At 45.4% G+C, this 22,409-nt stretch overlaps 1 protein-coding gene across 2 annotated transcripts; it reads right to left on the bottom strand.

Moving 5' to 3' along the window:
• Window positions 1-8,262: 8,262 nt before the first annotated feature.
• LOC135526712 (regulator of cell cycle RGCC-like) lies at window positions 8,263-21,059 on the bottom strand. Of its 2 annotated transcripts, none has more exons than XM_064955308.1 (5): window positions 20,852-21,059; window positions 20,384-20,569; window positions 19,492-19,572; window positions 16,003-16,065; window positions 8,263-9,605 (listed from the first exon to the last, which is right to left on the bottom strand). In XM_064955308.1, the coding sequence occupies exons 1-5, from the start codon at window positions 20,892-20,894 to the stop codon at window positions 9,598-9,600; spliced, it is 381 nt and encodes a 126-aa protein (XP_064811380.1). In that variant the 5' UTR covers window positions 20,895-21,059; the 3' UTR covers window positions 8,263-9,597. The 2 variants fall into 2 exon arrangements, with proteins under 2 accessions (XP_064811380.1, XP_064811379.1); XM_064955307.1 differs by having other exon boundaries at window positions 8,263-8,811.
• Between the last annotated feature and the right edge of the window lie 1,350 nt (window positions 21,060-22,409).

Below are 22,409 nucleotides of genomic sequence, written 5' to 3'. Positions count from 1 at the left end.
CCTCCCTCCTGAATCCTCCTCCCCCTCCCCCCCCTCCTCCCTCTCTGCAGATGACTTCGTCAACCATTTTTTAAAGAAGGTCGACGACATCCGATCCTCGTTTGCTAAGTCAAACGACACCGCTGGTTCTGCTCACACTGCCCTACCCTGTGCTCTGACCTCTTTCTCCCCTCTCTCTCCAGATGAAATCTCGCTTCTTGTGACGGCCGGCCGCCCAACAACCTGCCCGCTTGACCCTATCCCCTCCTCTCTTCTCCAGACCATTTCCGGGGACCTTCTCCCTTACCTCACCTCGCTCATCAACTCATCCCTGACCGCTGGCTACGTCCCTTCCGTCTTCAAGAGAGCGAGAGTTGCACCCCTTCTGAAAAAACCTACACTCGATCCCTCCGATGTCAACAACTACAGACCAGTATCCCTTCTTTCTTTTCTCTCCAAAACTCTTGAACGTGCCGTCCTTGGCCAGCTCTCCCACTATCTCTCTCAGAATGACCTTCTTGATCCAAATCAGTCAGGTTTCAAGACTAGTCATTCAACTGAGACTGCTCTTCTCTGTATCACGGAGGCGCTCCGCACTGCTAAAGCTAACTCTCTCTCCTCTGCTCTCATCCTTCTAGACCTATCGGCTGCCTTCGATACTGTGAACCATCAGATCCTCCTCTCCACCCTCTCCGAGTTGGGCATCTCCGGCGCGGCCCACGCTTGGATTGCGTCCTACCTGACAGGTCGCTCCTACCAGGTGGCGTGGCGAGAATCTGTCTCCTCGCCACGCGCTCTCACCACTGGTGTCCCCCAGGGCTCTGTTCTAGGCCCTCTCCTATTCTCGCTATACACCAAGTCACTTGGCTCTGTCATAACCTCACATGGTCTCTCCTATCATTGCTATGCAGACGACACACAATTAATCTTCTCCTTTCCCCCTTCTGATGACCAGGTGGCGAATCGCATCTCTGCATGTCTGGCAGACATATCAGTGTGGATGACGGATCACCACCTCAAGCTGAACCTCGGCAAGACGGAGCTGCTCTTCCTCCCGGGGAAGGACTGCCCGTTCCATGATCTCGCCATCACGGTTGACAACTCCATTGTGTCCTCCTCCCAGAGCGCTAAGAACCTTGGCGTGATCCTGGACAACACCCTGTCGTTCTCAACCAACATCATGGCGGTGGCCCGTTCCTGTAGGTTCATGCTCTACAACATCCGCAGAGTACGACCCTGCCTCACACAGGAAGCGGCGCAGGTCCTAATCCAGGCACTTGTCATCTCCCGTCTGGATTACTGCAACTCGCTGTTGGCTGGGCTCCCTGCCTGTGCCATTAAACCCCTACAACTCATCCAGAACGCCGCAGCCCGTCTGGTGTTCAACCTTCCCAAGTTCTCTCACGTCACCCCGCTCCTCCGCTCTCTCCACTGGCTTCCAGTTGAAGCTCGCATCCGCTACAAGACCATGGTGCTTGCCTACGGAGCTGTGAGGGGAACGGCACCGCAGTACCTCCAGGCTCTGATCAGGCCCTACACCCAAGCAAGGGCACTGCGTTCATCCACCTCTGGCCTGCTCGCCTCCCTACCATTGAGGAAGTACAGTTCCCGCTCAGCCCAGTCAAAACTGTTCGCTGCTCTGGCCCCCCAATGGTGGAACAAACTCCCTCACGACGCCAGGACAGCGGAGTCAATCACCACCTTCCGGAGACACCTGAAACCCCACCTCTTCAAGGAATACCTAGGATAGGATAAGTAATCCTTCTCACCACCCCCCCTTAATGATTTAGATGCACTATTGTAAAGTGGCTGTTCCACTGGATGTCAGAAGGTGAATTCACCAATTTGTAAGTCGCTCTGGATAAGAGCGTCTGCTAAATGACTTAAATGTAATGTAAATGTTAACTATGTCTGGTATTCTCCCCAGTCCCCAGTGTCTTCTCTCCTCTCAGTTACGATTTCATTGGTTATTTGGGGAATGTATTTTGAAAAGGGGCAGTGTTTTACTGAAGGATATTTTATCTTTATTAGGTTAATATGCACATTAAAAGTAAACAACCTAAATTCACCTACCGGTTTCTGTATCTTTGTGTAACTTTGTATTACTGTGTGTTTTGTACTACTGTGGAAGGCCTGTCTATCTATCCCTTTTCACTTGTATCAGCCTGACCATTTTCAATTGTATCAGCCCTGTTGGGTTTGCAGTGTTGGGGAGTAGTGAACTACATGTAGTCCAACTAGTCATTTTACTACATTTTGCAGTAGATTGGTGGTAGTTTAACTAAATTCAAATCTTGGTAGTGTTTTGAGTAGTTGCTAACTTTTTCCCATGTAGCGGTGTAGCTAACTACTGGAACTATACACTACTGTTTTACCATGTAGCGGTGTAGCTAACTACTTGAACTACACACTACTGTTTTACCATGTAGCGGTGTAGCTAACTACTGGAACTACACACTACTGTTTTACCATGTAGCTAACTACTTGAACTACACACTACTGTTTTACCATGTAGCGGTGTAGCTAACTGCTTGAACTACACACTACTGTTTTACCATGTAGCGGTGTAGCTAACTACTGGAACTACACACTACTGTTTTACCATGTAGCTAACTACTTGAACTATACACTACTGTTTTACCATGTAGCGGTGTAGCTAACTACTTGAACTATACACTACTGTTTTACCATGTAGCTGTGTAGCTAACTACTGGAACTACACACTACTGTTTTACCATGTAGCGGTGTAGCTAACTACTGGAACTATACACTACTGTTTTACCATGTAGCGGTGTAGCTAACTACTGGAACTACACACTACTGTTTTACCATGTAGCGCTGTAGCTAACTACTGGAACTACACACTACTGTTTTACCATGTAGCTGTGTAGCTAACTACTGGAACTACACACTACTGTTTTACCATGTAGCGGTGTAGCTAACTACTTGAACTATACACTACTGTTTTACCATGTAGCGGTGTAGCTAACTACTTGAACTATACACTACTGTTTTACCATGTAGCGGTGTAGCTAACTACTGGAACTACACACTACTGTTTTACCATGTAGCGCTGTAGCTAACTACTTGAACTACACACTACTGTTTTACCATGTAGCGGTGTAGGTAACTACTGGAACTACACACTACTGTTTAACCATGTAGCTAACTACTTGAACTACACACTACTGTTTAACCATGTAGCTAACTGCTGGAACTACACACTACTGTTTTACCATGTAGCGGTGTAGCTAACTACTTGAACTACACACTACTGTTTTACCATGTAGCGGTGTAGCTAACTACTGGAACTACACACTACTGTTTTACCATGTAGCTGTGTAGATAACTACTGGAACTATACACTACTGTTTTACCATGTAGCGCTGTAGCTAACTACTGGAACTACACACTACTGTTTTACCATGTAGCGGTGTAGCTAACTACTGGAACTACACACTACTGTTTTACCATGTAGCTAACTACTTGAACTACACACTACTGTTTTACCATGTAGCGGTGTAGTTAACTACTTGAACTACACACTACTGTTTTACCATGTAGCGGTGTAGCTAACTACTGGAACTACACACTACTGTTTTACCATGTAGCGGTGTAGCTAACTACTGGAACTACACACTACTGTTTATCCATGTAGCTAACTACTGTTACTACACACTACTGTTTAACCATGTAGCTAACTGCTGGAACTACACACTACTGTTTTACCATGTAGCGGTGTAGCTAACTACTGGAACTACACACTACTGTTTTACCATGTAGCTAACTACTTGAACTATACACTACTGTTTTACCATGTAGCGGTGTAGCTAACTACTTGAACTATACACTACTGTTTTACCATGTAGCTGTGTAGCTAACTACTGGAACTACACACTACTGTTTTACCATGTAGCGGTGTAGCTAACTACTTGAACTATACACTACTGTTTTACCATGTAGCGGTGTAGCTAACTACTTGAACTATACACTACTGTTTTACCATGTAGCGGTGTAGCTAACTACTGGAACTACACACTACTGTTTTACCATGTAGCGCTGTAGCTAACTACTTGAACTACACACTACTGTTTTACCATGTAGCGGTGTAGGTAACTACTGGAACTACACACTACTGTTTAACCATGTAGCTAACTACTTGAACTACACACTACTGTTTAACCATGTAGCTAACTGCTGGAACTACACACTACTGTTTTACCATGTAGCGGTGTAGCTAACTACTTGAACTACACACTACTGTTTTACCATGTAGCGGTGTAGCTAACTACTGGAACTACACACTACTGTTTTACCATGTAGCTGTGTAGATAACTACTGGAACTATACACTACTGTTTTACCATGTAGCGCTGTAGCTAACTACTGGAACTACACACTACTGTTTTACCATGTAGCGGTGTAGCTAACTACTGGAACTACACACTACTGTTTTACCATGTAGCTAACTACTTGAACTACACACTACTGTTTTACCATGTAGCGGTGTAGTTAACTACTTGAACTACACACTACTGTTTTACCATGTAGCGGTGTAGCTAACTACTGGAACTACACACTACTGTTTTACCATGTAGCGGTGTAGCTAACTACTGGAACTACACACTACTGTTTTACCATGTAGCGGTGTAGCTAACTACTGGAACTACACACTACTGTTTAACCATCGAGCTAACTACTGTTACTACACACTACTGTTTAACCATGTAGCTAACTGCTGGAACTACACACTACTGTTTTACCATGTAGCGGTGTAGCTAACTACTTGAACTATACACTACTGTTTTACCATGTAGCGGTGTAGCTAACTACTTGAACTACACACTACTGTTTTACCATGTAGCGGTGTAGCTAACTACTGGAACTATACACTACTGTTTTACCATGTAGCGGTGTAGCTAACTACTGGAACTATACACTACTTTTCTAGCAAAATGAAAAGATAATATGGGTGAGCTATGCAATAATGTTCCTCATTTCAACTGACTGTCTAGTAGACTGACTCTCTACATCATTACTCTCTGTCATTTAGATTAACAAAGTGAACCAGAGATGATATGACCCTTGACTTTCACAGACAGCCAATCATCACCCACAAACAGTCCAAGGAGACCAATTAGCATGGAGACAACACGGGGCAGGATGACTTGATGAATGTAATACATTACGTTCGCATCATATTGAAGGTAATTTTCTGGGAGTTGATCATGATAACAACACTGCCATCAGACAACAGAATGATGTTGCTAATGCAACGATACTATAACACAGATCACTGCAGGTGAGCACCGATGGTTTCTGACACCGATAGAGGTAGGGAGTGGAGATGTGATTGGGATTAAGTCATGTTGGTCCTCCACTCTCACATCCTCCCAAGACATGTGATTGGAGCATGTGATTGTGCATACCATTTTTATTAGCCTGTTTTTTATTTTATCTGGCCCAGCTCGCGAATGAACATTTTTTGTTGTTGACTTTTACCCCTTTTTCTCCCCAATTTCGTGGTATCCAATTGTTTAGTAGTTACATGGGAGAGACGAAGGTTGAAAGTCATGCGTCCTCCGATACACAACCCAACCAAGCCGCACTGCTTCTTAACACAGCGCCATCCAACCCAAAAGCCAGCCGCACCAAACACCGGTGCACTGCACCCGGCCTGCAACAGGAGTCGCTGGTGCGCGATGAGACAAGGACATCCCTACCGGCCAGGCCCTCCCTAACCCGGACGGCGCTAGGCCAATTATGCGTCGCCCCATGGACCTCCCGGTCGCGGCCGGTTATGACAGAGCCTGGACGCGAACCCAGAGTCTCTGATGGTACAGCTGGCGCTGCAGTACAGCGCCCTTAACCACTGCGCCACCCGGGAGGCCCGCTAATGAAAATTTGATGTGCATTTCTCCTCATATGCTCTTTGAGAAATCTATTGTCACACAGTGGGGTGGGGTATCCCCATTGAGCATAACTAGTGACAAAAACAAATGAAATGCTGAAGTAATCCCTGACACAATTTTGGGAATAGTGAAGTGAGAAGAGCCACAGCCTTTTCAGTTTCAATCTGAACCCGACCACTGACTGCATTGTTTTCCTCGTCATTGTGGCTCTTCCTTTATAGATGGCTCTCACCCCGACACCACCCTGTACAGGAAACTGCCTCATCAATCCTAAAACCCAAACTTCAAGGGGAAGTTCCAGACAATCTCCAGAGTTGATGCCAGACCAAATTTGGTGTTAGCATGTTAGCTACACCGCTACCTGGTAAAACAATAGTATGTGATGTGTCCTAAATGGTACCCTATACCCTACATAGTGCACTACTTTGACCAGATACCTATGGGCCCAGTCAGAAGTAGTGTACGATATAGAGGATAGGGTGCCATTTTGGATACATCCCAGGTTTGTCCTCCCTGCGGCGCTGTGGCCTCAATCAGTCAGTACATCTCCTTTATCTGGCTGGAGCAGACAGGCAGCTCGGGGACAGGGACATACTCCTCTATTGGTGACTATTGTTTTGTCATTTCTCTCTCTATTTCTCTCTCACCTCCCACTTTGCCTGCGTCTGCTCTCCCCTCCCTACACACACACACACACACACACACACACTACTCTCTCAAGTGCTAAGTCTTGTTGTGGTCAGGTGGGGTTGAGTTGTGTTGGCAAGGGTTCAGAAGTCCCTCCCACGGACAAAGTGTCTTAAATGAACCATAAACACACAGAGAACATAATGTTTAGAATGTCCTGCCTCCCCTTCCTTTAGGGGGAAACCTTCTTACTGTGAACATAACCCATGATGCAATGGAAAAGCGTTAGGAAGGTGATGAACAGTGCAGTATGTACCAGTACCGTAGGTTCCGTGATAGCACAATAAACAACCCCTTCCTCTCGTCAGGGGATACAGCTGGCTCTTCAATACCAACTTCTTCTCCAGCTTGATTAAAGCCTGTGTTCCTTTGTCAGAAAGACAGCTTCTTTTAATGTCCTGTGTTGGTTGTTGGTCTGTGAAAGTTTGTTGGTATTATTTTGTAGCCACTCCTTCAGAGGTATGTGTATGTCAATAGGACTTGGTGTTTTTTGTTAATGTAATGTTTCACATAAAGTCTTGGTCATTATTCTGTTTTATTTGTTCCCGGGGGGGGGAGGGGGTGCACCTTGGGAGTGTTTAGGCAAGAGGCCTGTGGGCATACATCACCCGTAATATTTAATGTCTATGCACACTAGGTAAGACCTGGGCGGACCACCCCCTGTATTTGGTTAGCGCGCCAGGTGGTGCTAAATTAGGTAAGTAGTGGGAAGGCAGGTAAGGTAGGAGAGGGTAGGTTAGGTAAGTAGTGGGAAGGCAGGTAAGGTAGGAGAGGGTAGGTTAGGTAAGTAGTGGGAAGGCAGGTAAGGTAGGAGAGGGTAGGTTAGGTAAGTAGTGGGAAGGCAGGTAAGGTAGGAGAGGGTAGGTTAGGTAAGTAGTGGGAAGGCAGGTAAGGTAGGAGAGGGTAGGTTAGGTAAGTAGTGGGAAGGCAGGTAAGGTAGGAGAGGGTAGGTTAGGTAAGTAGTGGGAAGCCAGGTAAGGTAGGAGAGGGTAGGTTAGGTAAGTAGTGGGAAGGCAGGTAAGGTAGGAGAGGGTAGGTTAGGTAAGTAGTGGGAAGCCAGGTAAGGTAGGAGAGGGTAGGTTAGGTAAGTAGTGGGAAGGCAGGTAAGGTAGGAGAGGGTAGGTTAGGTAAGTAGTGGGAAGCCAGGTAAGGTAGGAGAGGGTAGGTTAGGTAAGTAGTGGGAAGCCAGGTAAGGTAGGAGAGGGTAGGTTAGGTAAGTAGTGGGAAGGCAGGTAAGGTAGGAGAGGGTAGGTTAGGTAAGTAGTGGGAAGGCAGGAGAGGGGACTCTTTCATTTTTATTTTATTTGCTTAGGTTCTGTCCAGCCCTTTTTCCCCACTTTACCGATCACATACCTTTTCACTCCACGGGGAGTTGAGATGTATCAGGGTGTTGCGTTCCCTCCTCCAAAATATTTGATCAATTCAACATATTCACTCATATCTCCTCCTCATATCTCCTCGGTGACATAGCTGATGCGCCCCCCCCCCCACCCCACCCCCACCCCCACCCCCATCCCCCCAAACAATGTAAAGGGTTTTGAGAAAAGTTGGAAACGTGCTATTTAAATCCAATCCAATAGCATCATTATTCATATCATGTGATATTATTATTATATCATTGATAGCTTACTCCATGCTTCCAGACTATTTATTTCCTTTGAAATAACTCAAAAAGAGAGCAAACATTTTTTTAAATACGTATCTTTATTCCTCTGTACAAAAATCCTTATCATCATCCGGTTAGGGTCTGTTTGTAGTATAATATAATATAATACTGTACATCACTTTGCACTTTACAATATAAAACGGAGCATTTTCACAATTACTGTACATGGGGAGATTCCAACACATTGGGTTGTGATAACAATGGGTTTCACTATTATAAGGACTTCCACCAGGAAACAGCAGCTTAGCATAAACACTTACTGATCACAAGATACTGTGGAGTCTCTTCTGCTTCCTCCCATTGATTTGTTTCAGAGAGAGACACGTTCATGTTCTCCTGTTGAAGAGAGACACGTTCATGTTCTCCTGTTGAAGAGAGACACGTTCATGTTCTCCTGTTGAAGAGAGACACGTTCATGTTCTCCTGTTGAAGAGAGACACGTTCATGTTCTCCTGTTGAAGAGAGACACGTTCATGTTCTCCTGTTGAAGAGAGACACGTTCATGTTCTCCTGTTGAAGAGAGACACGTTCATGTTCTCCTGTTGAAGAGAGACACGTTCATGTTCTCCTGTTGAAGAGAGACACATTGACTATAAGACAGCATGATTTAGGTGTGAATACGTCACCAGTCTGAGGGAAGGGATGTAGTCTACCACCTCAGGTCCAGTGGTGTTCTAGATATCGGAACAAGATGCTCTTTTAATTCCTCATGTTTAACCTTTTTTTCCCAAGAGGGACCAGGAGAGAGCTGGCTTTCTCCGAACACAACAGGACAGAACTGTGCTATTTTAGATCTCTCTCTGTGTGTGTGTGTGTGTGTTCAGCAGTAGCCATCCATGCAGCCTGTTCTCTCTTCTCTTTCCACGTGGTTTCAGCAGCTCTCTCGCCTTCTCTGTCTGACTCCCTCTACATCTCTCCTTCTCTCTCTCCGTCTCTCTCTACATCTACATCTCTCCGTCTCTCTCTCTCTCTCCGTCTCTCTCTCCGTCTCTCTCTCAGTCTTTCTCCCTCTACATCTCTCCGTCTCTCTCTCCGTCTCTCTCCGTCTCCGTCTCTCTCCGTCTCTCTCCGTCTCTCTCCCTCTACATCTCTCCGTCTCTCCGTCTCTCTCTCCGTCTCTCTCTCCGTCTCTCTCTCCGTCTTTCTCCCTCTACATCTCTCTGTCTCTCTCCGTCTCTCTCTTCGTCTCCTTCTCTCTCCGTCTCTCTCTCCGTCTCTCTCCGTCTCCGTCTCTCTCTCCGTCTCTCTCCGTCTCCTTCTCTCTCCGTCTCGCTCCGTCTCCCTCTCCGTGTCTCTCTCTCTCCGTCTCTCTCTCTCCGTCTCTCTCCGTCTACATCTCTCCGTCTCTTTCCGTTCACATATCTGTCAGACAGACAGTCATTAGCATGCAGCAGTCAGGTACAATTATGTGTACATACTACGCATGTCTCTGTCTCTGTGTGTTCTCTGAAACAGCACTGCCTCTCTGCTGATAGTGGTATCAGTGATAGTCCTGTACTATAGACTACTATCACTGGAGGGTGTCTAGATAGCCCACCTCAACCCTGCAGACATAGAGCTGTGATTCAGCTGGATACTACATATAGACACTAGGGGAGCTGTGATTCAGCTGGATACTACATATAGACACTAGGGGAGCTCTGTGATTCAGCTGGATACTACATATAGACACTAGGGGAGCTCTGATTCAGCTGGATACTACATATAGACACTAGGGGAGCTTTGTGATTCAGCTGGATACTACATATAGACACTAGGGGAGCTGTGATTCAGCTGGATACTACATATAGACACTAGAGGAGATATGGGATTCAGCTGGATACTGCAGGGATGACACTAGGGGAGCTGGGATTCAGCTGGATACTGCAGGGATGACACTAGAGGAGATATGGGATTCAGCTGGATACTACATATAGACACTAGGGGAGCTGTGGTTCAGCTGGATACTACATATAGACACTAGTGGAGCTGTGATTCAGCTGGATACTACATATAGACACTAGGGGAGCTGTGATTCAGCTGGATACTACATATAGACACTAGGGGAGCTCTGTGATTCAGCTGGATACTACATATAGACACTAGGGGAGCTGTGATTCAGCTGGATACTACATATAGACACTAGGGGAGCTGTGATTCAGCTGGATACTACATATAGACACTAGGGGAGCTCTGTGATTCAGCTGGATACTACATATAGACACTAGGGGAGCTCTGTGATTCAGCTGGATACTACATATAGACACTAGGGGAGCTCTGATTCAGCTGGATACTACATATAGACACTAGGGGAGCTCTGTGATTCAGCTGGATACTACATATAGACACTAGGGGAGCTCTGTGATTCAGCTGGATACTACATATAGACACTAGGGGAGCTCTGATTCAGCTGGATACTACATATAGACACTAGGGGAGCTCTGTGATTCAGCTGGATACTACATATAGACACTAGGGGAGCTGTGATTCAGCTGGATACTACATATAGACACTAGGGGAGCTCTGTGATTCAGCTGGATACTACATATAGACACTAGGGGAGCTGTGATTCAGCTGGATACTACATATAGACACTAGGGGAGCTCTGTGATTCAGCTGGATACTACATATAGACACTAAGGGAGCTCTGATTCAGCTGGATACTACACATAGACAATAGGGGAGCTGTGATTCAGCTGGATACTACATATAGACACTAGGGGAGCTGTGATTCAGCTGGATACTGCAGGGATGACACTAGAGGAGATATGGGATTCAGCTGGATACTGCAGGGATGACACTAGAGGAGATATGGGATTCAGCTGGATACTGCAGGGATGACACTAGAGGAGATATGGGATTCAGCTGGATACTGCAGAGATGACACTAGAGGAGATATGGGATTCAGCTGGATACTGCAGGGATGACACTAGAGGAGATATGGGATTCAGCTGGATACTGCAGGGATGACACTAGAGGAGATATGGGATTCAGCTGGATACTGCAGGGATGACACTAGAGGAGATATGGGATTCAGCTGGATACTGCAGGGATGACACTAGAGGAGATATGGGATTCAGCTGGATACTGCAGGGATGACACTAGAGGAGATATGGGATTCAGCTGGATACTGCAGGGATGACACTAGAGGAGATATGGGATTCAGCTGGATACTGCAGGGATGACACTCGGGGAGATATGGGATTCAGCTGGTTACTGCAGGGATGACACTAGAGGAGATATGTGATTCAGCTGGATACTGCAGGGATGACACTCGGGGAGATATGTGATTCAGCTGGATACTGCAGGGATGACACTAGAGGAGATATGTGATTCAGCTGGATACTACATATAGACACTAGGGGAGCTGTGATTCAGCTGGATACTACATATAGACACTAGTGGAGCTGTGATTCAGCTGGATACTACATATAGACACTAGGGGAGCTGTGATTCAGCTGGATACTACATATAGACACTAGGGGAGCTCTGTGATTCAGCTGGATACTACATATAGACACTAGGGGAGCTGTGATTCAGCTGGATACTACATATAGACACTAGGGGAGCTGTGATTCAGCTGGATACTACATATAGACACTAGGGGAGCTCTGTGATTCAGCTGGATACTACATATAGACACTAGTGGAGCTGTGATTCAGCTGGATACTACATATAGACACTAGGGGAGCTCTGTGATTCAGCTGGATACTACATATAGACACTAGGGGAGCTGTGAATCAGCTGGATACTACATATAGACACTAGGGGAGCTCTGTGATTCAGCTGGATACTACATATAGACACTAGGGGAGCTCTGTGATTCAGCTGGATACTACATATAGACACTAGGGGAGCTCTGATTCAGCTGGATACTACATATAGACACTAGGGGAGCTCTGTGATTCAGCTGGATACTACATATAGACACTAGGGGAGCTGTGATTCAGCTGGATACTACATATAGACACTAGGGGAGCTCTGTGATTCAGCTGGATACTACATATAGACACTAGGGGAGCTGTGATTCAGCTGGATACTACATATAGACACTAGGGGAGCTCTGTGATTCAGCTGGATACTACATATAGACACTAAGGGAGCTCTGATTCAGCTGGATACTACACATAGACAATAGGGGAGCTGTGATTCAGCTGGATACTACATATAGACACTAGGGGAGCTGTGATTCAGCTGGATACTGCAGGGATGACACTAGAGGAGATATGGGATTCAGCTGGATACTGCAGGGATGACACTAGAGGAGATATGGGATTCAGCTGGATACTGCAGAGATGACACTAGAGGAGATATGGGATTCAGCTGGATACTGCAGGGATGACACTAGAGGAGATATGGGATTCAGCTGGATACTGCAGGGATGACACTAGAGGAGATATAGGATTCAGCTGGATACTGCAGGGATGACACTAGAGGAGATATGGGATTCAGCTGGATACTGCAGGGATGACACTAGAGGAGATATGGGATTCAGCTGGATACTGCAGGGATGACACTAGAGGAGATATGGGATTCAGCTGGATACTGCAGGGATGACACTAGAGGAGATATGGGATTCAGCTGGATACTGCAGGGATGACACTAGAGGAGATATGGGATTCAGCTGGATACTGCAGGGATGACACTAGAGGAGATATGGGATTCAGCTGGATACTGCAGGGATGACACTCGGGGAGATATGGGATTCAGCTGGTTACTGCAGGGATGACACTAGAGGAGATATGTGATTCAGCTGGATACTGCAGGGATGACACTCGGGGAGATATGTGATTCAGCTGGATACTGCAGGGATGACACTAGAGGAGATATGTGATTCAGCTGGATACTGCAGGGATGACACTAGAGGAGATATGGGATTCAGCTGGATACTACATATAGACACTAGGGGAGCTGTGATTCAGCTGGATACTACATATAGACACTAGTGGAGCTGTGATTCAGCTGGATACTACATATAGACACTAGGGGAGCTGTGATTCAGCTGGATACTACATATAGACACTAGGGGAGCTCTGTGATTCAGCTGGATACTACATATAGACACTAGGGGAGCTGTGATTCAGCTGGATACTACATATAGACACTAGGGGAGCTGTGATTCAGCTGGATACTACATATAGACACTAGGGGAGCTCTGTGATTCAGCTGGATACTACATATAGACACTAGTGGAGCTGTGATTCAGCTGGATACTACATATAGACACTAGGGGAGCTCTGTGATTCAGCTGGATACTACATATAGACACTAGGGGAGCTGTGAATCAGCTGGATACTACATATAGACACTAGGGGAGCTCTGTGATTCAGCTGGATACTATATATAGACACTAGGGGAGCTCTGTGATTCAGCTGGATACTACATATAGACACTAGGGGAGCTCTGATTCAGCTGGATACTACATATAGACACTAGGGGAGCTCTGTGATTCAGCTGGATACTACATATAGACACTAGGGGAGCTGTGATTCAGCTGGATACTACATATAGACACTAGGGGAGCTCTGTGATTCAGCTGGATACTACATATAGACACTAGGGGAGCTGTGATTCAGCTGGATACTACATATAGACACTAGGGGAGCTCTGTGATTCAGCTGGATACTACATATAGACACTAAGGGAGCTCTGATTCAGCTGGATACTACACATAGACAATAGGGGAGCTGTGATTCAGCTGGATACTACATATAGACACTAGGGGAGCTGTGATTCAGCTGGATACTGCAGGGATGACACTAGAGGAGATATGGGATTCAGCTGGATACTGCAGGGATGACACTAGAGGAGATATGGGATTCAGCTGGATACTGCAGGGATGACACTAGAGGAGATATGGGATTCAGCTGGATACTGCAGAGATGACACTAGAGGAGATATGGGATTCAGCTGGATACTGCAGGGATGACACTAGAGGAGATATGGGATTCAGCTGGATACTGCAGGGATGACACTAGAGGAGATATGGGATTCAGCTGGATACTGCAGGGATGACACTAGAGGAGATATGGGATTCAGCTGGATACTGCAGGGATGACACTAGAGGAGATATGGGATTCAGCTGGATACTGCAGGGATGACACTAGAGGAGATATGGGATTCAGCTGGATACTGCAGGGATGACACTAGAGGAGATATGGGATTCAGCTGGATACTGCAGGGATGACACTAGAGGAGATATGGGATTCAGCTGGATACTGCAGGGATGACACTAGAGGAGATATGGGATTCAGCTGGATACTGCAGGGATGACACTCGGGGAGATATGGGATTCAGCTGGTTACTGCAGGGATGACACTAGAGGAGATATGTGATTCAGCTGGATACTGCAGGGATGACACTCGGGGAGATATGTGATTCAGCTGGATACTGCAGGGATGACACTAGAGGAGATATGTGATTCAGCTGGATACTGCAGGGATGACACTCGGGGAGATATGGGATTCAGCTGGATACTGCAGGGATGACACTAGAGGAGATATGGGATTCAGCTGGTTACTGCAGGGATGACACTCGGGGAGCTGTGATTTCCAAATGGCACCCTATTCCCTTTAGCGATGTACTACCCCATAGGGCTCTGGTCAAAAGCAGTGCACTATATGGTTTGTAGGCTACTGGCTACTAGCCGCTCTACATGTTAGCATCTCAATGAAGAGGGGAATGAATAATATTAAAGGCCTAACCAGCAGTAAATAGTGCAGACCACTGAGGCCAGGTAGCAGGTTTAACTGTGAGGGGACGGCAATAGAAAATAGACTGCATGATATACTGAGCTCAGCTGGCATAGAAACACTAGACTAATGGAATGTAAAGAGATTGAAACACTAGATTAATGGAATATAAAGAGATTGAAACACTATACTAATGGAATGTAAAGAGATTGAAACACTAGATTAATGGAATATAAAGAGATTGAAACACTAGACTAATGGATTATAAAGAGATTGAAACACTAGATTAATGGATTATAAAGAGATTGAAACACTAGACTAATGGATTATAAAGAGATTGAAACACTAGATTAATGGAATATAAAGAGATTGAAACACTAGACTAATGGAATATAAAGAGATTGAAACACTAGACTAATGGAATATAAAGAGACTGAAACACTAGACTAATGGAATATAAAGAGATTGAAACACTAGACTAATGGAATATAAAGAGATTGAAACACTAGACTAATGGAATATAAAGAGATTGAAACACTAGTTTAATGGGATATAAAGAGATTGAAACACTAGACTAATGGAATATAAAGAGACTGAAACACTAGTTTAATGGGATATAAAGAGATTGAAACACTAGACTAATGGAATATAAAGAGACTGAAACACTAGACTAATGGAATATAAAGAGATTGAAACACTAGTTTAATGGGATATAAAGAGATTGAAACACTAGTTTAATGGGATATAAAGAGATTGAAACACTAGATTAATGGATTATAAAGAGATTGAAACACTAGATTAATGGATTATAAAGAGATTGAAACACTAGACTAATGGATTATAAAGAGATTGAAACACTAGATTAATGGATTATAAAGAGATTGAAACACTAGACTAATGGATTATAAAGAGATTGAAACACTAGATTAATGGAATATAAAGAGATTGAAACACTAGACTAATGGATTATAAAGAGATTGAAACACTAGTTTAATGGGATATAAAGAGATTGAAACACTAGTTTAATGGGATATAATGGCATTGTCAGGTTGTGCTGAATTTTTGTTTTGTTTTAATAAGATGCATACCAGCAAGTTCCCGGTCCAAACTGTCGATGAATCTCTGTAGCTCTCCTGTGTCTCCCATTCTGGCTGCAGACAAAAAGGAGAGCATGTGAGAAGGCGAAAAAGGAGAGTGGTTGAAAGGAACATTTCTGTGGAGAGAAGCAGCTGTAGCAGCTCTATGTTCACTGGCATTTCCTCCTTTGGACCAGAGCAGGAAAAGTGATCCAACTCACAGAATTGCTGTTTAACCAAGATAGAAAATAAAATGCACAGACTCTTATTCAGCTGGCTTTATAAAAAATCACATCTTAAACAGCCCATAATGTAAAACTCCACTGAGCCAGTGAGACGCCTGCAGCACACCTCAGACTGACCGGAACTTACAGTGTTATATTTAGCTTATGTATGGCTTATGAATGCTTTATGTAATGCTATGTATGTCTAATGCATGTCTTAAGTAGTGTTATGTATGTCTAATGTATGTCTTAAGTAATGTTATGTATGTCTTAAGTATTGCAATGTATGTCTTAAGAAGTGTTATGTATGTCTTAAGTAGTGTTATGTATGTCTTAAGTAGTGTTATGCATGTCTTAAGTAATGCAATGTGTGCCAGTATAATGGAGACAGACAGACTGGTGCCCCTAAACCAGCACTCTGTGGTCTTTCCATTAACATTATTCCTTCATCTACATTAGACAATGTAGACTCTTTCACCCAGCCACACACAGCTGCTTCTACCTCCCCTCAACTCCTCTCCTCCCCTCAAACCACTCTCTCCTCTCCTCAAACCACTCTCTCCTCCCCTCAAACCACTCTCTCCTCTCACCACTCTCTCCTCTCCTCAAACCACTCTCTCCTCCCCTCAAACACACTCTCTCCTCCCCCAACCTCCTCTCTCCTCCCCTCAAACCACTCTCTCCTCTCCTCAAACCACTCTCTCCTCTCCTCAAACCACTCTCTCCTCCCCTCAAACCACTCTCTCCTCTCACCACTCTCTCCTCTCCTCAAACCACTCTCTCCTCTCCTCAAACCACTCTCTCCTCTCCTCAAACCACTCTCTCCTCTCCTCAAACCACTCTCTCCTCTCCTCAAACCACTCTCTCCTCTCCTCAAACCACTCTCTCCTCAAACCACTCTCTCCTCAAACCACTCTCTCCTCTCCCCAAACCACTCCCTCAAACCACTCTCTCCTCTCCTCAAACCACTCCCTCAAACCACTCTCTCCTCTCCTCAAAACACTCTCTCCTCCCCTCAAACCACTCTCTCCCCCCAACTCCTCTCTCTCCCCCCCAACTCCTCGCTCCTCCCCTCAAACCACTCTCTCCTCTCCTCAAACCACTCTCTCCTCCCCTCAAACCACTCTCTCCTCTCCTCAAACCACTCTCTCCTCCCCTCAAACCACTCTCTCCTCTCCTCAAACCACTCTCTCCTCCCCTCTCACCACTCTCTCCTCCCCTCAAACCACTCTCTCCTCTCCTCAAACCACTCTCTCCTCTCCTCAAACCACTCTCTCCTCTCACCACTCTCTCCTCTCCTCAAACCACTCTCTCCTCTCCTCAAACCACTCTCTCCTCTCCTCAAACCACTCTCTCCTCTCCTCAAACCACTCTCTACTGCCCTCAAACCACTCTCTCCTCTCCTCAAACCACTATCTCCTCTCCTCAAACCACTCTCTCCTCTACTCAAACCACTCTCTCCTCTCCTCAAACCACTCTCTACTGCCCTCCAGACACTCTCTCCTCCCCCCAGACACTCTCCTCTCCCCTCCAGACACTCTCCTCTCCCCTCCAGACACTCTCCTCTCCCCTCCAGACACTCTCCTCTCCCCTCTCCAGACACTCTCCTCTCCCCTCTCCAGACACTCTTCTCCCCCCTCCAGACACTCTTCTCTCCCCTCCAGACACTCTTCTCTCCTCTACAGACACTCTCTCTTCCCCTCCAGACACTCTTCTCCCCCCTCCAGACACTCTTCTCTCCCCTCCAGACACTCTTCTCTCCCCTCCAGACACTCTTCTCTCCTCTACAGACACTCTCTCTTCCCCTACAGACACTCTCTCTTCTCCTCCAGACACTCTTCTCTCCACTCCAGACACTCTCTTCCCTTTCCAGACACTCTCTTCTCCTCCAGACACTCTCTTCTCCTCCAGACACTCTCTCTTCTCCTCCAGACACTCTCTTCCCCTCCAGACACTCTCTCTTCTCCTCCAGACACTCTCTTCTCCTCCAGACACTCTCTCTTCTCCTCCAGACACTCTCTCTTCTCCTCCAGACACTCTCTCTTCTCCTCCAGACACTCTCTCTTCTCCTCCAGACACTCTCTCTTCTCCTCCAAACACTCTTCTCTCCACTCCAGACACTCTCTTCTGATCAGTGGTACATTATTTAACCATTATACCAACCCTAAGCCACCACCACACACTGACACACACACCTATACCAACCCTAAACCCCCACCACACACCTATACCAACCTTAAACCCCCACCACACACCTATACCATCCCTAAACCCCCACCACAACAATATACCAACCCTAAACCCCCACCACACACCTATACCAACCCTAAACCCCCACCACACACCTATACCAACCCTAAACCCCCACCACACACCAACCCTAAACCCCTACCACACACCTACACCAACCCTAAACCCCGACCACACACCTACACCAACCCTAAACCCCCACCACACACCTACACCAACCCTAAACCCCCACCACACACCTACACCAACCCTAAACCCCCACCACACACCTACACCAACCCTAAACCCCCACCACACACCTACACCAACCCTAAACCCCCACCACACACCTACACCAACCCTAAACCCCCACCACACACCTACACCAACCATAAACCCCCACCACACACCTATACCAACCATAAACCCCCATCACACACCTATACCAACCATAAACCCCCACCACACACCTATACCAACCATAAACCCCCACCACACACCTATACCAACCATAAACCCCCACCACACACCTATACCAACCATAAACCCTCATCACACACCTATACCAACCATAAACCCCCACCACACACCTATACCAACCATAAACCCCCACCACACACCTATACCAACCATAAACCCCACTCCCCAACCCCCAGATGACGATCAATAGCCCTGCAGGAGACAGGCTGTAGAAGCACAGCATCCCAGCTTTGTTGTGTAAACTCAACTCAATGGTGATCGATGGTAATGCACTAATTATCTGTGTAAAAGTAATATTGAATGGACTGATAATGATCTCCTACTACAGTGTTTCCCAACCCTGGTCCTCCAGTATCCCCAACAGGAAGCCGTTTCATTGTAGCTCTTGACAAACACCCCTCATTCAACTCATTGAGGGCTTGATAATTAGTTGACTAAATGTGTACTGTTCGGAGGTGCTTGAGGACCAGGAAATACTGTGCTACTATGACTCTAGCTGGTCAGATAGCTCAGAGCTAGTTTAGATGGTCAACTGATGGGTTGAGATGTCGTGGTATAAGTCTCTTACCTTTGGGCGTCACTGTTATGCCTGCAGTGTGGAGCTCTTCTTCGCTGGTGTTCCAACTGTTACCCAGAGACACCTCACTGCCTGGAGGAAGGGATGAGCAAGAGAGGGACAGACAAGGTTAGACCATGTGGAACAACTAATATTTACCATCTTAGTAGACACTTTTATTCAAAGCAACTTACAGTCTTGGATGCCTACCTGGCATTGCTGTCACACCCTGGCCATAGAGAGGCTTTTATTCTCTATTTTGGTTAGGCCAGGGTGAGACTAGGGTGGGCATTCTATGTTCATTTTCTATGTTTTGGATTTCTGTGTTTGGCCGTGTGTGGTTCTCAATCAGAGGCAGCTGTCTATCGTTGTCTCTGATTGAGAACCATACTTAGGTAGCCTTTTTTGTATAGTGTTCAGCTTCACCATTGAAATGACGAACACGTACCACGCTGCGTTTTGGTCCTCACCGGCTTCCACCAACAGCCGTTACAATTGCAAGCTCCATGCTCTACCGACTGAGCTACAGAGGACCATTCTGACAGCTAATGTTGAATACAACTTTCAGATTGAATAAGCTAATGCAACTCTTCATCCACAGACAGTCATGCACATCCATTCCATGTAATGGAGCAAACATGCATTAGTTGAAATGGTGTTATTTTGTGTTCTTTTCTATTTTCATGTTACTCTCTTTTCATGTAAAGTTGATGCATGTTCGTGAGCCGATGATGTCACTAGTGAAACCTGTCAAGTGTGGGTTGACGGTGGCTGGCCACATGCGTATTCTCCCGCTATACCACATCTGAGTCACCGTTCACGCATAAACAATACGCGCCCTCTTCCACCTATGTAATGGACACATAACAACGAGCATAAAGGTTTAGACCTAAAGGCTACTCACTGCAATCACTATTGTCCTCCACGCCGCTGTCGCTGACCACTGAGCCGTTGTCCCCGAGCCCGGTGCGCCGTTTGGCTTCAGACAGGAGCCGCTCGTATGCGTACGGGACGCTTTGTGAAGGCTCTCTCAACTCCTCAACCACATCAGCGAACTCCTGGAGCAGATCAGTTAGCTCCAGCTCCAAGTCTGATAGGGGATTTCGAATATGGTTTTAGTTAGAGTGAGAATAATTCAATTCGTGATTGAATATAATAACTTTACACGTGTATTTTAATTAGCCTATTAATAATAGACCTAAAGTGGTTAACGTCAAAAACGAAATAACCGATACGAAACAAAATCAGGCTATTTGAAATTGATCCAGATTAAAAATCTACACCAGCAGGACTAAAATGCAAGAAAAAAACGTTGCAATAATCAATAGCCTAGTGATAAACATGTCACATTAAACCAACAATCAGAACCCACCTGAAAAGTTTTCTGTAGACATTCTGAAGTTTTCTGTAGACATTCTGAAAAGCGGGAATAATGCGTCGATGACTAATAAAATACTTAAACTGTTCAAGAAGTCAAGTTTCAAATGGACACATGGGGTCTTCTGTTTATAAAGCCTCCTTAGACTCTTCTCACAGCGGGACGCGCTCTGCAGCACCCAATCAGATCACTGCGTGCGCGGCTTCTGTGGTTACAGTAGTGAGTGGACGTCTCGAAAGTAACAGAAAAGGGCGAGGGAAAAAACAGACGTAAACGAATGAACGGAACAGTCTCAGAACCCCCAAAATAGAGTCTTATGCAACTCGGAGACATTTTTCTGATGGGGTTTCCATGCGTCACAGAAATCCTCTCTATGCTGCCAATTCAGTCTAGAGTTTAAAGGAAATTGACGAATGGAATAATGAGATTTTGCAAAAAGATTTTTTCTATGAGTTCAACCATTATGTAGTAAATGGTATGCCTACTGTTTCCTATTATCTATTATAAACAGCCAATCTGGCTATCCTACTACTGTTTCCCAGGAAATAACCTTTATTAACAAAACCTCACTGTAAAATCCTATTCATGAAGTTCGTTTTTATCATTATTTTTGAAAATTTAACCCCAAACCACAGTAACTGTCAAATGTTTGGACACACCTACTCATTCAAGTGTTTTTCTTTATTTTTAATATTTTATACATTGTATAATAATAGTGAAGACATCAAAACTATGAAATAACACATATGGAATCTTGTAGTAAACAAAAAATGTTAAACAAATAAAATACATTTTATATTTGAGATTCTTCAAAGTAGCCACCCTTTGCCTTGATGACAGCTTTGCACACTCTTGGCATTCTCTCAACCAGCTTCATGAGGAATGCTTTTCCAACAGTCATGAAGGAGTTCCCACATATGCTGAGCACTTTTTGGCTGCTTTTCCTTCACTCTGGGGTCCAACTCACCCCAAACCATCTCAATTGGGTTGAGGTCGGGTGATTGTGGGGGCCAGGTCATCTGATGCAGCACTCCATCACTCTCCTTGGTCAAATAGCCCTTATACAGCCTGGAACCGTTTTTCCTGGTACTGTATATTCACTAGAGAAGGCCCATTGTTGTAAAGTCACATGAAACTACTCCAACCAACAGGGGTCACTCAAGAATTGTGAATGAAACGTTACAATTCATGTCATTGCCAACGTAGACCTCTGTCCTACTGACTGACTTAGTGGTGTTATGCCTACACCTCTGGGGAGGAAATATTATAGCCCTTTTAAGTCATATTTCTATACTGGGTTGGACAATACTAGAATTGGAGAAGCACTCTGAGACCACAGTGATCACTTGCCATTAGTTGACACAGGTGGAATTGGAACTTTGTGGTGGAACAGCTGTCCTCAAACTGACTCGTTTCTCATCATGATTAACAGTAAGTATGTTACTACGGTTACAGAGAAGAACCTTTTGTATGTCATGTTCCTTTCACCACAACCATTTACATAATCGTTTTACTTTCAATTGGTCAATTCCTCAAACCACTAAACCAGAGA

This window comes from Oncorhynchus masou, chromosome 32 (genome assembly GCF_036934945.1).
Source record: "Oncorhynchus masou masou isolate Uvic2021 chromosome 32, UVic_Omas_1.1, whole genome shotgun sequence".
Classification (NCBI taxonomy): Eukaryota; Metazoa; Chordata; class Actinopteri; order Salmoniformes; family Salmonidae; genus Oncorhynchus; species Oncorhynchus masou.
This window is presented reverse-complemented; position numbering and strand designations above follow the sequence as displayed.

Excerpts from the sequence above, each read along its gene's own strand:
- LOC135526712 (XM_064955307.1), bottom strand. The coding sequence starts at position 20,894 with ATGTCTACAGAAAACTTCAGAATGTCTACAGAAAACTTTTCAG. Across the intron at positions 16,066-19,491 it reads CATAACAGTGACGCCCAAAG|CCAGAATGGGAGACACAGGA; the intron begins GTAAGAGACTTA and ends TTTTGTCTGCAG. Across the intron at positions 8,812-16,002 it reads TTTGGACCGGGAACTTGCTG|GAGAACATGAACGTGTCTCT; the intron begins GTATGCATCTTA and ends TCTCTTCAACAG.